Source organism: Vicugna pacos, chromosome 34 (assembly GCF_048564905.1).
Source record: "Vicugna pacos chromosome 34, VicPac4, whole genome shotgun sequence".
NCBI lineage: Eukaryota > Metazoa > Chordata > Mammalia > Artiodactyla > Camelidae > Vicugna > Vicugna pacos.
The window spans coordinates 20,560,581-20,573,161 of record NC_133020.1 but is presented as its reverse complement, the minus strand read 5'-3'; the positions used below and the strand labels follow the sequence as shown (position 1 = coordinate 20,573,161).

General features: G+C 44.0%; 1 protein-coding gene across 3 annotated transcripts in view; it reads left to right on the top strand.

The window, feature by feature from the left end:
• KDM5A (lysine demethylase 5A) overlaps positions 1–12,581 on the top strand; it is a 66,049-nt gene that overhangs the window by 37,714 nt on the left and 15,754 nt on the right. For all 3 annotated transcript variants that reach the window (XM_072954666.1, XM_006210821.4, XM_072954665.1), the window contains 5 exons: positions 3,284–3,422; positions 5,729–5,908; positions 6,547–6,708; positions 8,212–8,763; positions 9,125–9,268. In XM_072954666.1, the coding sequence (XP_072810767.1) occupies positions 3,284–3,422; positions 5,729–5,908; positions 6,547–6,708; positions 8,212–8,763; positions 9,125–9,268 (1,177 nt within the window). The remainder of the gene's footprint in view (positions 1–3,283; positions 3,423–5,728; positions 5,909–6,546; positions 6,709–8,211; positions 8,764–9,124; positions 9,269–12,581) is intronic.

Below are 12,581 nucleotides of genomic sequence, written 5' to 3'. Positions count from 1 at the left end.
GAAGCTTGAGAGGGAGGTGAGGACGTCCGTAGGGCCTTGAAGGGTGAGGAGGATCGAGGTGGAAGTGGGGAAGGTGGGCCAAGTTTAAGGAACATGCCGGGTGTGCTCGGGTGACAAAGCTGGATGTCTCTCCCTGAGTGGACGACGGATGCGGGCAAGTGCAGGGCGGTGGGAGTCAGGCAGGAGAGTGGGGAGTGTTGGCATCAGCACCCACTGGGTTGTGAGACTTGGGTGAACGTGCATCGGTTTGACTTTATGTGATGCCCTTCATGGAAGTTTCTTCAGCAGCTAAGATGAGTGTTTATGTAGTTTCTTTTGGGAGGACGAGGAAACTGGCACACTTACAGACATCACATAGTTGTTAAGTAACACAGCTCAGATTGAAAGCCTTTCCCGCTTTGTTCCAAGTCTCCATGGGCTTAATTACTTGGCCAGCCGCTTGCTTTGGATGCACTTGACAGGAAAGCCTTGGATGACTTAATTAGCACAGTTCTGTTCAGCCAGGAGAGGCTCCATGCATCCTGGATACTTTGCTCTCCAGATGCCATTGAGAATGCTTGATAAAATTTATAGTTTTTCCTGCCTGAAACATTCACATTATCCTGTGTCTTCAGATTCACGACTATACCAGGAGGTGGGAGCATATTAAATGGAAAAAGCTAAGTAACTCTGGAATGCAAGTATGATTTGGCATATCCGATGCGTCTGCCGTAGTCTGCTGAATGAAATTTTGGTGGTAGTAGTATTTGAAAACTTTTCCTTTTCCTGTTTTCCTACGTTGAATCAGTCACCAAGGTTTTGGTGATTTTACATCCAAAATGTCTTTTATATCGACCTTCTTTAACTCCATTGTCACTGACCTGGTTATAGAACTCTCCTGTTTTCCCTTGACCCTTGCAGCTCAGGGAGTATTTACAGAGTACCTGCTGTGTGCCGGGCCCTGTTCCTGAGTGCTGTGGGGGCAGCAGGGGGAAGGCACACAGGGTCCCGGCCCTCAAGCAGAGTCAGCATTTCAGTGGGGAGAGGCAAGTAAGTGAATGAATGAACGAGTGGCAGATGATCGCAGTCATGAAGAAGATAAACTTGGTAAAGAACAGAGTGGTGGGGCCGGTGGGGGTAGTGGGAGTCTGAGAACTTGCTTTTCCAGCCCTGGTGACCGCTGTCTTTCTGAAGACGTGGTATTCCTCGTCCCTTGGCGGTGCTCGGCTGCCCACCGCTCCTTTCTGGTTATCCTGCTACTTGGCCTTTGGCCGTCTGTCTGCTCCTTAGAGAGTGGCCTTCCTCAGGATTCTGGCCCAGCCAGTTCTCTTCCTGCTCTGGAAGAGAGCTCCTTGGAGGTTTTGTCTAATTTCTTATCTCCATTTACCATCTTTATACTGACTACCTCCAAGTTCTCATCTGTATATCATGTATGTTTTCCTCACAGGTGCCATCTGCCTGTTAGAGAATTCTGTTACATGTCCCATTGGTACCTCAGATTCCCCGTATCTGAAATTAGCCTCGTTAACTCCTTCCTGTACTCTCTTCCCTTGTTCCTTTCCTCTTTGAATTCTGCCGTCTTTCACTCATTTGAACAAGGCAGAACTTTGGAAATTAACTCTGACCCCTCCCTCCCGTTTCCTTCCCCTCAGACTCAGTTAGCTACCAAGTCTTGTTGGTTATGTTTCCTCCGTGTTTCGCACTTCCACGCTTCGTGCTGTTGTCACAGCTGCTCAGATAGATCAGAGCCACAGATTCTGTCTGTGACCTCACCCGTCTGTAATCTGTCTCCACACTGCAGCTAGTGTTTTCCTGAAATACCGGTGTGGCTGTTTGATTCCCTTGCTTAAAGCCTGTCGGTTTCCCGTTCCCCTTGGGGTGAAGTTCAGGCTCCTTAACCTGACCTGCAAGGCCACCTGTAGTCCAGCCCCTTACTTAAATATCCAGCCTCACCCCTTGCCATTCTTGCCCCGTGTTCTGCATTCTGTGATTCCTTCCCGCTGCCCCCAGCCTGGTTCCTCGGATACACCACAGAACTCTTCCCCTGCCGGCCCGGCCCCGCGGTGCGCCCCCACGAGCCCTACCCTTCTTCTAGTCCCAAGTCTCTGACTAGCTCCTGTTCACCAAGGGTAAGCAAGCTTAGAGGTCCCTTCTGGGAAGCCTTCCTTCGTTGCCGGGTCAGTCAGGTCCCCCTGCTGTGTGTTCTGCTAGCGCCTTCACTTGCTTCTGTCACTGCACTTACAGTGCATCATAGCTCTTTATTAATAATCACCTGCCCCCAGACTGAAAGGTGTCCAGAGGCGAGGACCCTGTCACTCTTGTGCATGAACAGTCTCTAGGACCTGGCACATAGAGGGATTCACGGATGATGAAACTGTCTCCACCCTCGGTAGCTTCCCATGACATAGTGAAATGCATGGCTCTCAAGACTTCATTTTAAAAAAAAAGTTAGGTTTTTTATTTTTATCTATTTTTTAATGGAGGCACTGGGGAATGAACCCAGGACCCTGTGCGTGCTCAGCACTGCTCTACTGCTGAGGTGGCCCCTCCCCCGAAGACCTCTTAACTTGCATCTTTCTTCCCAGCCAAGTTGCCCTGTTTCTTGCTGTTGCTCTCACCCTGCCTCTCATTTTCACCACCCCCATCGTACCCTGGTTTACCAGCTCATGTTTAAGTATTTCCCCGTGTCTGTCCGTCATGTTCCTGTTGTTTTTCCTTTGACCTTTCATTTGACCAGATCGCATTTCTTAAGGCCTCTCTCCGAACCCTTATCGGCTCTCCTCGGCAGAGTTGACCACCAGCCCCTGGAGTAGTGAGCCTGTACTGGTTTGTACTGAGTTCCCGGGACAAGTGTGATTCTCACCTTGCTCTGACTGGTGGACGAAAAGGCCTGTGTGAAACCAGGCGTTAGTGGGCGTGGCTGGAGTAAGTGGGCGTGATCGGCTGGTGACTTTCTGGACTGCTGTTCCCTGCTTGCTCTGTGTGTGCGCGTCTGACTGCCAGGGCAAGAACTAAAGCAGAAGTCATGGAGTGGAAGGAGCGCGGCATCTGTGGTTCCTCTGAGTCAGTGTTTCCTGACTCCATTGAATGTCTGAGGGAAACAGTTGATACTCTTTGAGTTAAACTTCTACTGTCTGTGAAGTGGCAGTAAAGGCCATAGCTGTTTGCTTCCCTTAGAGGACTACGGTAAGAATGAAATGAAGTCACACGTATGAAAGTTTTTCACACGTTTCCAAACGTTATTTAAGTGTTGGTGGTAGTCTGACTTTTCCTCATGCAGCCACCCTACTTCTGTGTTTTTAAGACCCCGGCACAGCGTAGCGAGTTTAGAAAGTATCGTCAATGAAGCTAAGAACATTCCAGCCTTTCTACCCAACGTGTTGTCCCTGAAGGAGGCCTTGCAGAAGGCTCGGGAGTGGACAGCTAAAGTGGAAGCTATTCAGGTAAAGAGCCTTTTGAATTGTCCTGCATTTCAGGTGATGAATCCTTTGAGCATTTAGTTCTTTAGAATAACTGTATTAAAATAATCGTGTGCTGAAGTTTACTTGTTCTTCCGTCTGATTTTGTAAAATGTGTGTTACCTGTTGAAACATTACATGTTTGTATTGACTCCCTGCTGTGAAAGATGACAGGATTAGCCATTAATTTAATGCTTGGTGGTAGAGAGTTATTTCCTGCTGTATTCTTGGTCTCTTTTGCCATGTGCACCAATTACTTTTAAAAGAAGAGGCAGAAGAAAAAATGAAATCAACGTTTACTGAACACAGTACCCCTGGTGCTGTTCCAGTGGTTTGGGAGCAGGAGTGTAAGGGATGGGTATGAAGATAGAACCTTGGACTTAAAATTGTGTGTTCCCTAGTTGGAGAGAAGCACGTTACACATCTGTAATTCAGACAATGAACTAAGTGTTAGGGATGAAAGTCTGCTTGAATGCATACTGTTTCTTCTAGATTATAAAAACCATCAACCAGCACTTCCAGTATTGAGTGTATAAATGCTCTCTGTTGTAAACCAACTCTTTTCTGCTAAACTGCTGCCCCTGGAAAGAGTATTCTAGGTGTCGGGTTCTGATGACTTCTCTTTTATTTTCTTTTCACTCGGCTTTTTCTGGGGCCTGCTTAGTTGCTGCTCTTCTTTCTGTTTTTTAAAATTGTCTGTTTGGAACAGGACAGCCTCTCTGTTTGTTTCGTCTTTGAACCGTTTCAGGCAGTTGGGTGTCTTTGGGACTGATCATCCCTGATCGGTAGCTGGCTGTTTACTTACTGTTGAAGGACCGAGCCGGCTCGGGAGGTAGCTGTCGTGCGTTTCCTGTGTCACTCTGAAGGACTTTCCGTCCACCAGGCCCTTCCCTTCAGCAGGAGGACTGACTTGACGGCTCTGAGAAAGTGGGCAGCCTCTGCTGGCAGGCAGGCGCTTGTCTAGGGCTGTGGCTCGAGTGCGGCTGTGTCTGGGCTTGGCAGGAGGAATCCTGCAGTCAGGTGGCTGTCACTGGGCACAAAGGGAGCAGTAGGAACCACGGCGATTCTTGAGCCTGTATCTGAGCTTTCTTTTCTCTTCCAGTGGCTGTCCCAGTGCCGAAGTGATTTAATGATATAATATCTCCTAATGCTGAGCCTTCTTACTATTCTTTTTAAAAAATTCACTTAGATTTCTTGTCTGTTTCTGTTTCAGTGCGACTTTTAAAATGAATTTGTTAGTGAATGAGTCAGTTAGTACATGGGAAATAACCTTGCTGGAATGTTGGCATTTAGCGCATGACACTGCTTTCCTTCGTATCCTCTGAATGATGATGAATGTTTTGGGGATAGATACAGTCCTGCTAGGAATGGTGTGTGTTCTGTTTGCTGGGAAGTTCATCCCATCTGAGCTGTCACTCGGAGTTACTGTCTGCAGGCGGCCAACCTGCTCCTTCTGGCGTTCCTGCCAAGTCCCTGGAATGGGTTACTTACTAATGCTCCCATTTCCTGTAATGATTCAGTTATTTGGTAAATTTAAAGCAGTATATAAGTTTTAAAAAAACAGTGATCACTTCATTATGTGAAAATGTTGAAACACTGTGACTTAGAAGAAAAGTAGCCATTCTCATCTGTGTTTGTAGAGCATAAAACGGAGATGGTTATCAGAACTAAAGCACTGCTTTGTAGTAGTCGGGAAAATTGTGGAAGACTTTGAAACAGCAGAAGAGATTGCTGGACGCCCTTTCAGTGGGTGGTGGACGTTGTCTGGGGAAGCATCCAGGACTGGCCGATTCAAGGAGTGTATTCCTTAGACTTCTCTTCGACCAAGCTATTCTGCAACTCTGTCAGTTACTTTAAAATGATAGTAAAATGAATGAATGATGTCCACTGAAAAGCAGCTAAATTTATAAGGAACAGTTGATTTTCAGTTGTAGGAAAGATGATTCCATTGACCTGTGTGATATTAAGCATCTGTTCTATCTGTTAGCAAATAACTTTCCTCAGTCCTGAATTGCATTTATATGTCTGTTCTTTGCCTTGTCTTTTGAACTGATTTTTCATCTTACTGGTTCCCTCATTAATTAAGAAATCAAAAATCTTTGACAACGTGAATTTACACAAACTTTTTTAAAAAGGACATTGGAAGGCTCTATTAATTCAAAACGTACAATTAGGTTTAAAGAATAATTAATAAAAGAATTCAACACTAAACCCTTTGTAAGGCCTGCTGACTGCATGTGGCCAGACTCCTGAGAGGCTGCGGTCGTGCGGGAACGTACGTTGTTTTTCAGAGCGGCAGCAGTTACGCTTACTTGGAGCAGCTGGAGAGCTTGTCTGCTAAAGGCCGTCCTATCCCTGTGCGTCTGGATGCGCTGCCCCAGGTGGAGTCACAGGTGGCAGCGGCGCGGGCCTGGAGAGAACGAACCGGGAGGACCTTTCTTAAGAAGAATTCCAGCCACACGTTGTTACAGGTGAGGAGGCGTTTGCTTCATGTGTTGGCCCTTCAGCACCCTCCTCGGAAGCTGATGATTAATAGCCGACGGCAGTGGCAGTGTTGGTGAGGGTGGCTCTCAGTTTATCTGGTCATGGTTACACAAGTGATTGCTGCTGGGTGATACCAGACGCTGACCAGAAATCGAGACCTCAGGCAGACTGGTTTCCAGCTCATCGTGTGCTGTGTCCAGAAAAAGCAGTCAGCTTGGATCTCCTCTCTGTCGTTTCAGCGGCTCTGTCACTGTGAGGTCTTATTTCTCAGAAGCACAGATTTAAGTACTCATTACTCTTTTCATGTTGAACAGTTGAACACAGCAGCTGAGAGCATGGGCTTTGGAATAAGATCGTTTCATGTTTGAGAACTGGCTCCCTGGTGCTAACCTTGCATCTGTGGGCAGCTTATCACCTTTCTGAACCTCGGTTCCCTCGTTTGTAAAGTGCGGATAATACTTCCTACTCAAAGGATTCTTGGGAGGTTTGAATTAGATAATGTGTGTAAAGTTCATAAGAACATGTCTAGGACATGATGAGTGGTCAGTAAATGGTTTCTTTTATTATTTTCAATTCTAAGTTTTTTTTAAAAACCAGACCTCAATATTTGGTTTTACTTTTGTAGGTGCTCAGTCCCCGGACTGACATTGGTATTTATGGGAGTGGAAAAAATAGAAGGAAAAAAGTAAAAGAACTAATAGAAAAAGAAAAGGAAAAGGATCTGGACCTTGAGCCTCTGAGCGATCTGGAGGAGGGGCTGGAGGAGACCAGAGACACCGCCATGGTGGTAAGGAGTAATGTCGTGCATCTTGAGTTTGGTGACTACGAAATTCTGTGACGGTCTTAAGATGCACGTTTTTTATGTTCTTAACTTTATTTTTGTGTACTTTATGGTTATACATATTTGACGTATTTTAAAATATTTATAATCAAAGTATATAAAAAGTTTACTATTTTCTCTCCCTAAAACTGTTTTTTCCATATCTGTCTTTATTGTGGTTTTAATAGTTGTCTAATATTCCATCAAATTGTTTACAATTTGCTGAACACTTTTCTGACATTGGCCATGTTTGTTGTTACTAAGTGTTCACTATTACGGATGATGACAAAGTGAACTTCTTTGTAAAGCGTTTTCTTTTTTTCAGATTATTTTCCTTCATTGACTCTTAGGATTGGGATTACTGGACTGGAAGTAATAGCATTTTGCGATGCTTAATGCTATGGTGTTTCTCAAAGGAATTGTACCAGCTTGCTGATACCAGCTACTGTTTAAAATACCTGCTTCCTCTTAGGAGCATTCAGTTGTATAGTGAGTGCGCAGTGACATGTTTGTAGCTAATTATGGGTTTTATTGGCGAGTAAGAGGAAGGTGGTAAGATTACGAGGAGCCTGAGGAGGAGGAGGGTAAAAGTGAGTTTGGTCGATTCGCGACAGCAGGGAATTGCATGTACTCAGTGGCTCGATAGGACTACTTCTGCCACAGGTGATCCTATTTTGAGGCTGACGGAAATGATTTCTTGTTAGAGAGCCTGCCTAATGCAGCAGTCTTGCCAGACAAATAACACTGGAAATTATTTCAGACTTGTTTCAGAGCTGCCAGAGTTTAAACAGAAAATGCCCTAACAGTGTGCATGATAATTAAGTTTTGTTTGGTTTTATATACTTTTTGAACTGAGTTACGTGAAACCTTGTTACGGTTAGTTGCCAGGCTCAATTATTCCTCTACACAAGCTGGAAAGTCCTAGAAGGAAATAAAAACTGATTTGTGTAGAACTTCCCTCCAGGGGATGAATTACCAGGTGGGGGCAGCTAATACTTACTGAACGTTTACCTTGCGCCAGGCACCAAGCTGGGCGCTTTCATGTGTTACCTTCTTTAATCTTTAAAACAACAAAATGAGGTTGGTGGTATCCTCACTTTTCAGAAAACTGAGACTCAGCAAACGTGCACCTTGGAGCAGGAGTCCGTGGTATGTACAGGACCAGGCTTCACGCCCGGGTGGCTTGGCTTCAGGGCATGCCATCTTCCTGCTGCACCCTGCAGAAGATGCAAGTACTGTACTGTCACAAATGGTGGCACTTTGCTCATTTCACAGAGGAAGAATGTTTGCACAGAAACCATCAGGCCTTCTCAAATTTTAGGGAATGACTGACAGCTGATTTTTTTTTTAAGAACAATGCTCTGTCACTATGAGACTGCACTGTGGAGAGGATCCCTTAGCCTTGAGGATTTGGTATTTTTGGAGTATTTTGCAGTGACTCCATTCAATGAAATGTTTTGTCATACACAGGTGGCAGTTTTCAAAGAACGGGAGCAAAAAGAGATTGAAGCCATGCATTCCCTCAGAGCAGCCAACCTAGCCAAGATGACTATGGTGGACCGCATAGAAGAAGTGAAATTTTGCATTTGCCGCAAGACAGCTAGTGGGTTTATGCTACAGTGTGAGCTCTGCAAAGACTGGTTTCATAACAGCTGTGTTCCTCTCCCTAAATCAGGGTCCCAGAAGAAAGGGTCTGGCTGGCAGGCTAAAGAAGTAAAATTCCTTTGCCCTCTGTGTATGCGGTCTCGAAGGCCAAGGCTGGAGACCATCCTGTCACTCCTGGTGTCCCTTCAGAAGCTGCCTGTACGGCTGCCTGAGGGCGAGGCCCTTCAGTGTCTGACAGAACGGGCCATGAGCTGGCAGGACAGAGCACGGCAGGCCCTGGCCACGGATGAGCTGTCCTCGGCCCTGGCCAAGCTGTCCGTGTTGAGCCAGCGCATGGTGGAGCAGGCGGCTCGAGAGAAGACGGAGAAGATCATCAGTGCGGAGCTCCAGAAAGCTGCTGCCAATCCAGACTTACAGGCACGTTGAGGGATTTTCCCCCCGGTTCATGGGATAACGTTTGTCAGTGTGTAAATAGTGACCCAAGTCTGTCTGACCGTTTGATTAGGAAAATAACAGTAAGTTGCCAGCAGCTCTATTATGCTTAGTGTCTTCTTTTTGCGTATGCCCGTAGGATTTTCTTTGGCTATAGACCCAGGTCGTTTTATTGAAATACTACCTGGAAATACCATTCAAGTGGACCTTGGCCTCATAATCAAATAATTTGACCTGCACTAACTGTTGAACTGTTAGCCACTTGGCAAGTTCATTATCAGTGGGTGGTAATCACTCATGTTTACTTAATGTCTCTCTGTTCGTCTTGGAATTGCTTGTTCTCTAGGGGCACTTACCCAGTTTCCAGCAGTCTGCATTCAACCGGGTGGTGAGCAGTGTGTCTTCTTCCCCTCGGCAAACAGCGGACTATGATGACGAAGAGACGGATTCTGATGAAGACGTCCGGGAGACGTACGGCTATGATGTGAAGGTACTGTGTGAGCAGGCTGCGTGGGTGCGTGCTCACCGCTGAGTTTGATAACAGTGGTGAACCCTGATGTTCAAGGCCTGCAGGTGGGGGAGAGAGCAAGTCGTCTGTCTATCCTGAGTTTATGGTGATAGCATTTTTTCAATGCTCAAAAAAAATACAGATTGATAAAACAACAGATTTTTTTTTTAAGATTGGAATTTTTAAAACTGTACTTATTTTCCTCACCTTGTAACTCCTTAGGGCTTACAGGGACTAGAAAAATTATACATTTAAGTTACTAAAAGCTCTCATGGCTGATGACAGTGTGTTTTCCTTTGGGTCGTTGACATGTGTAGCTGTGTTTGAAGCATCGCATTTGAGCTGTGCTTTGGGACTTGCGTCTCTCATGCTTCATCTGGATGGTGTTAGACTCCGTGTCCTGTTCAGGGATGTGTCGTACTTGGGCCTGTGGTTTGAATTTGTAGAGTTAAAGTCACAGTTAGAGCATAGTATTTGCCCTCAGTGTGATTGTTTTGATAATGACACCACGCTGGGTGATGAAAGAAAGGTTTTGGCAAGTTTTTATGTTGGAGCCTGTTGGCCTTTTATTGTTACTTCATGTTACACCCAAGACCTTTGTCTTTTGTGCAGTGGTAACGTCATGATCTAGGCAGAGACCCTGCCAGCTTATAATTAAACGTCATGATCTAGGCAGAGACCCTGCCAGCTTATAATTAATCCATTCGTATTGTTCTTTGTTGAGCTTATGTTTAGTATCTATGCCTGTAACCAGTTTGTACTCTGATATATAAAAAAACTAGAGTGCGTTCTTTTCCCTGCTTGTTCACTGTCTTTTCAGCAGGCGTATCAGGTAGGCATGCTCCTTCTTAGAGCATAAATACCATCAGTGTTAAAACTCCCAGGATATAAAATTAAAGCTATCCATCATAGATGCTTATAAATCATCTGCTGGAAAACAGTTTTTCCTCAGGGTAAAAATGGACCCAGGAGATTTTTTTTTTTTAATTGATGTGTAGTCAGTTACAATGTGTCAGTTTCTGGTGTGCAGCACAATGTCCCAGTCATGTGTATATATATATATATGTGTATTCATTTTCATTTTCTTTTTCATTAAAGGTTATTACAAGATACTAAATATAGTTCCCTGTGCTGTACAGAAGAATTTGTTTTTTGTCTGTTTTTATATAGTGATTAACATTTGCAACTCTCAAAAACTCCCAAATTTATCCTTTCCCACCCCCTTTCCCCCGGTAACCATAAGATTGCTTACTGTATCTGCAAGTCTGTTTTGTTCATTAGTGTCCTCTATTTTCTTTGGGGATGTTATAATGAGGGAATTTTTAGTTACATGAGTTAAAGAATTGAGAAAACTTGAAACTGCATTAGCTGTTAAAGTAAGGTTCCAGGCACCTTGTTATCCTTAAGTTAGTGACCACCTGTATTTATAAAGTTGTGTAGAATGACCGGGTGCAGCTGAAGGGGAGTGCATCCTATGCCACGTGTAAGAGGTCAGTTAGCTAATACTAGAGTTGACTGTCTGCCGTGGCTTAGAGGCCGTTGATACCTGGATTGTTATCTTTCTAGTACATTAAATATCAGCCACCACTCCAGAATTGCTAAGCAGGATGGACTTTGCTTGGAAGCAGATTGGCAACCTATGAAAACAAAATATCTCAAGTATTACATATTTCAGGGCTAGGGATCAAAACTGTGGCTCGATACGGCTGTACGGAGCAGTCCTTCTGCAGAAACTTTTATGGGGGTGTTATCCTGCAGTCTCTTCTGGTAGGAGGTATTGGCAGGGTGGAAAAATGAGATTATGAACTAGCAATATATTTGACAGCTTAGAAGAGTAAAAGAATGGTGGCAAGATTTATGGTAAGTCAAGGTCAAATTTACCTTGATGTTGGTATCTTTGCAATAAAAAATTTACACTCCTGAGTATTTTCCCATAGAGCAAGTGCTTATTGTGTAATGAAAATTTTATTTGCAGTCAGCGTGGTGATTTTTTTCCCTTTATATGATGTCCCCTGATCGTGACCACAGATTCATCCTTAAAATAGTTTGTTTAACATCTTTGCTAGAGGAAGATCCCCCGATGGTGTAGGAAGAAGAGTAGGTAGTTACAAAGAAAAACAGAGTTGGTCATTTGATTTTCGGTATCATAGCATTTAAATGTTTAAAACAGATGGCTTGTGCTTTGCATTGTTTGATAACTTCATTTTGTAGTAGTAACTCTGTGATCACCGCTGAAGAACTCCGAGCAGGAATTCAAGAAACTCACTAGTTTTTTGGGTTTTTTTTTAATTGAAGTATAGTCAATCATAGTGTGTCAGTTTCTGGTGTACAGCACAATGTCCCAGTCATGCATATACATGCATATATTTGTTTTCATATATTTTTAGGAAAATACATATTTAATGAAACAAAGTCTGCCACAGATCTTGTGTGATTGTGTCTGAGACAACCTTCTGTATATTCATAGATGATCTCCTTCTAAGGCGTATTGTTTCCCTTCACTGGAACTGTGCATCCATATTACAGTTATTTTTCAAATGCACACACAGTATGTGTAGAATTACCCATGAGTAAGGGGGTGTAAAACAGTGGTAGCTGTTTACCTCCTAGGAAGTTCTGTTTGTATCCCAGTAATTGCTTATTTTAGAATAAGGCCACTTAAGCACTTGGATTCTTTCTTTTTCTTTTCTGTATTATTAATACTTGGGTGGCTTGAGCTTTGGCGAAAATAGTGGATTTGTGTCTGAGACTTTAGTCCTGCCTAATGCAGATAAGATGAAGTGACAGATCCACATGTAAAACACATTTCTCACTGGGAGGCCATCCCTCCTTGCCTGCGTGTTTGCTGTTAGTGGGGCTGAGCTGTAAGTTTCCTTCTTAGGAAGAGTAACTGTTAAAAGCCTGCTGTTTATCAGTCATCTTTCCTGCAGCCTGTCTGTGTCTCTAAGATGCGTCTTTTACAGACAGTGCATGTCGTAGGGCCCTTGCCGATGTGTCATCCTTTGTGTGTGTGTGTATGTATTTGTGAAATGTATAGCTGTCTTGTTCCTGGCAGCACTGCAATCCCTTTTACTTGGAGGTGTTCAGTCAGTTTACATTGAACGTAATTGGTGACATGGTTGGATTTAAGTTGACCATCTTGCTGTTTATTTTTTGTTAACCCCTTTTGTTTTTTATTCTTTTCCTGTCTTCTTTTGGGTTAATTGAAAAAATTGTTAATGCTTCATTTTATTGGCTTCTTACCTATATCATTTATTTATACATTTACTTACTTTTTATTTTAATGGAGGGACTG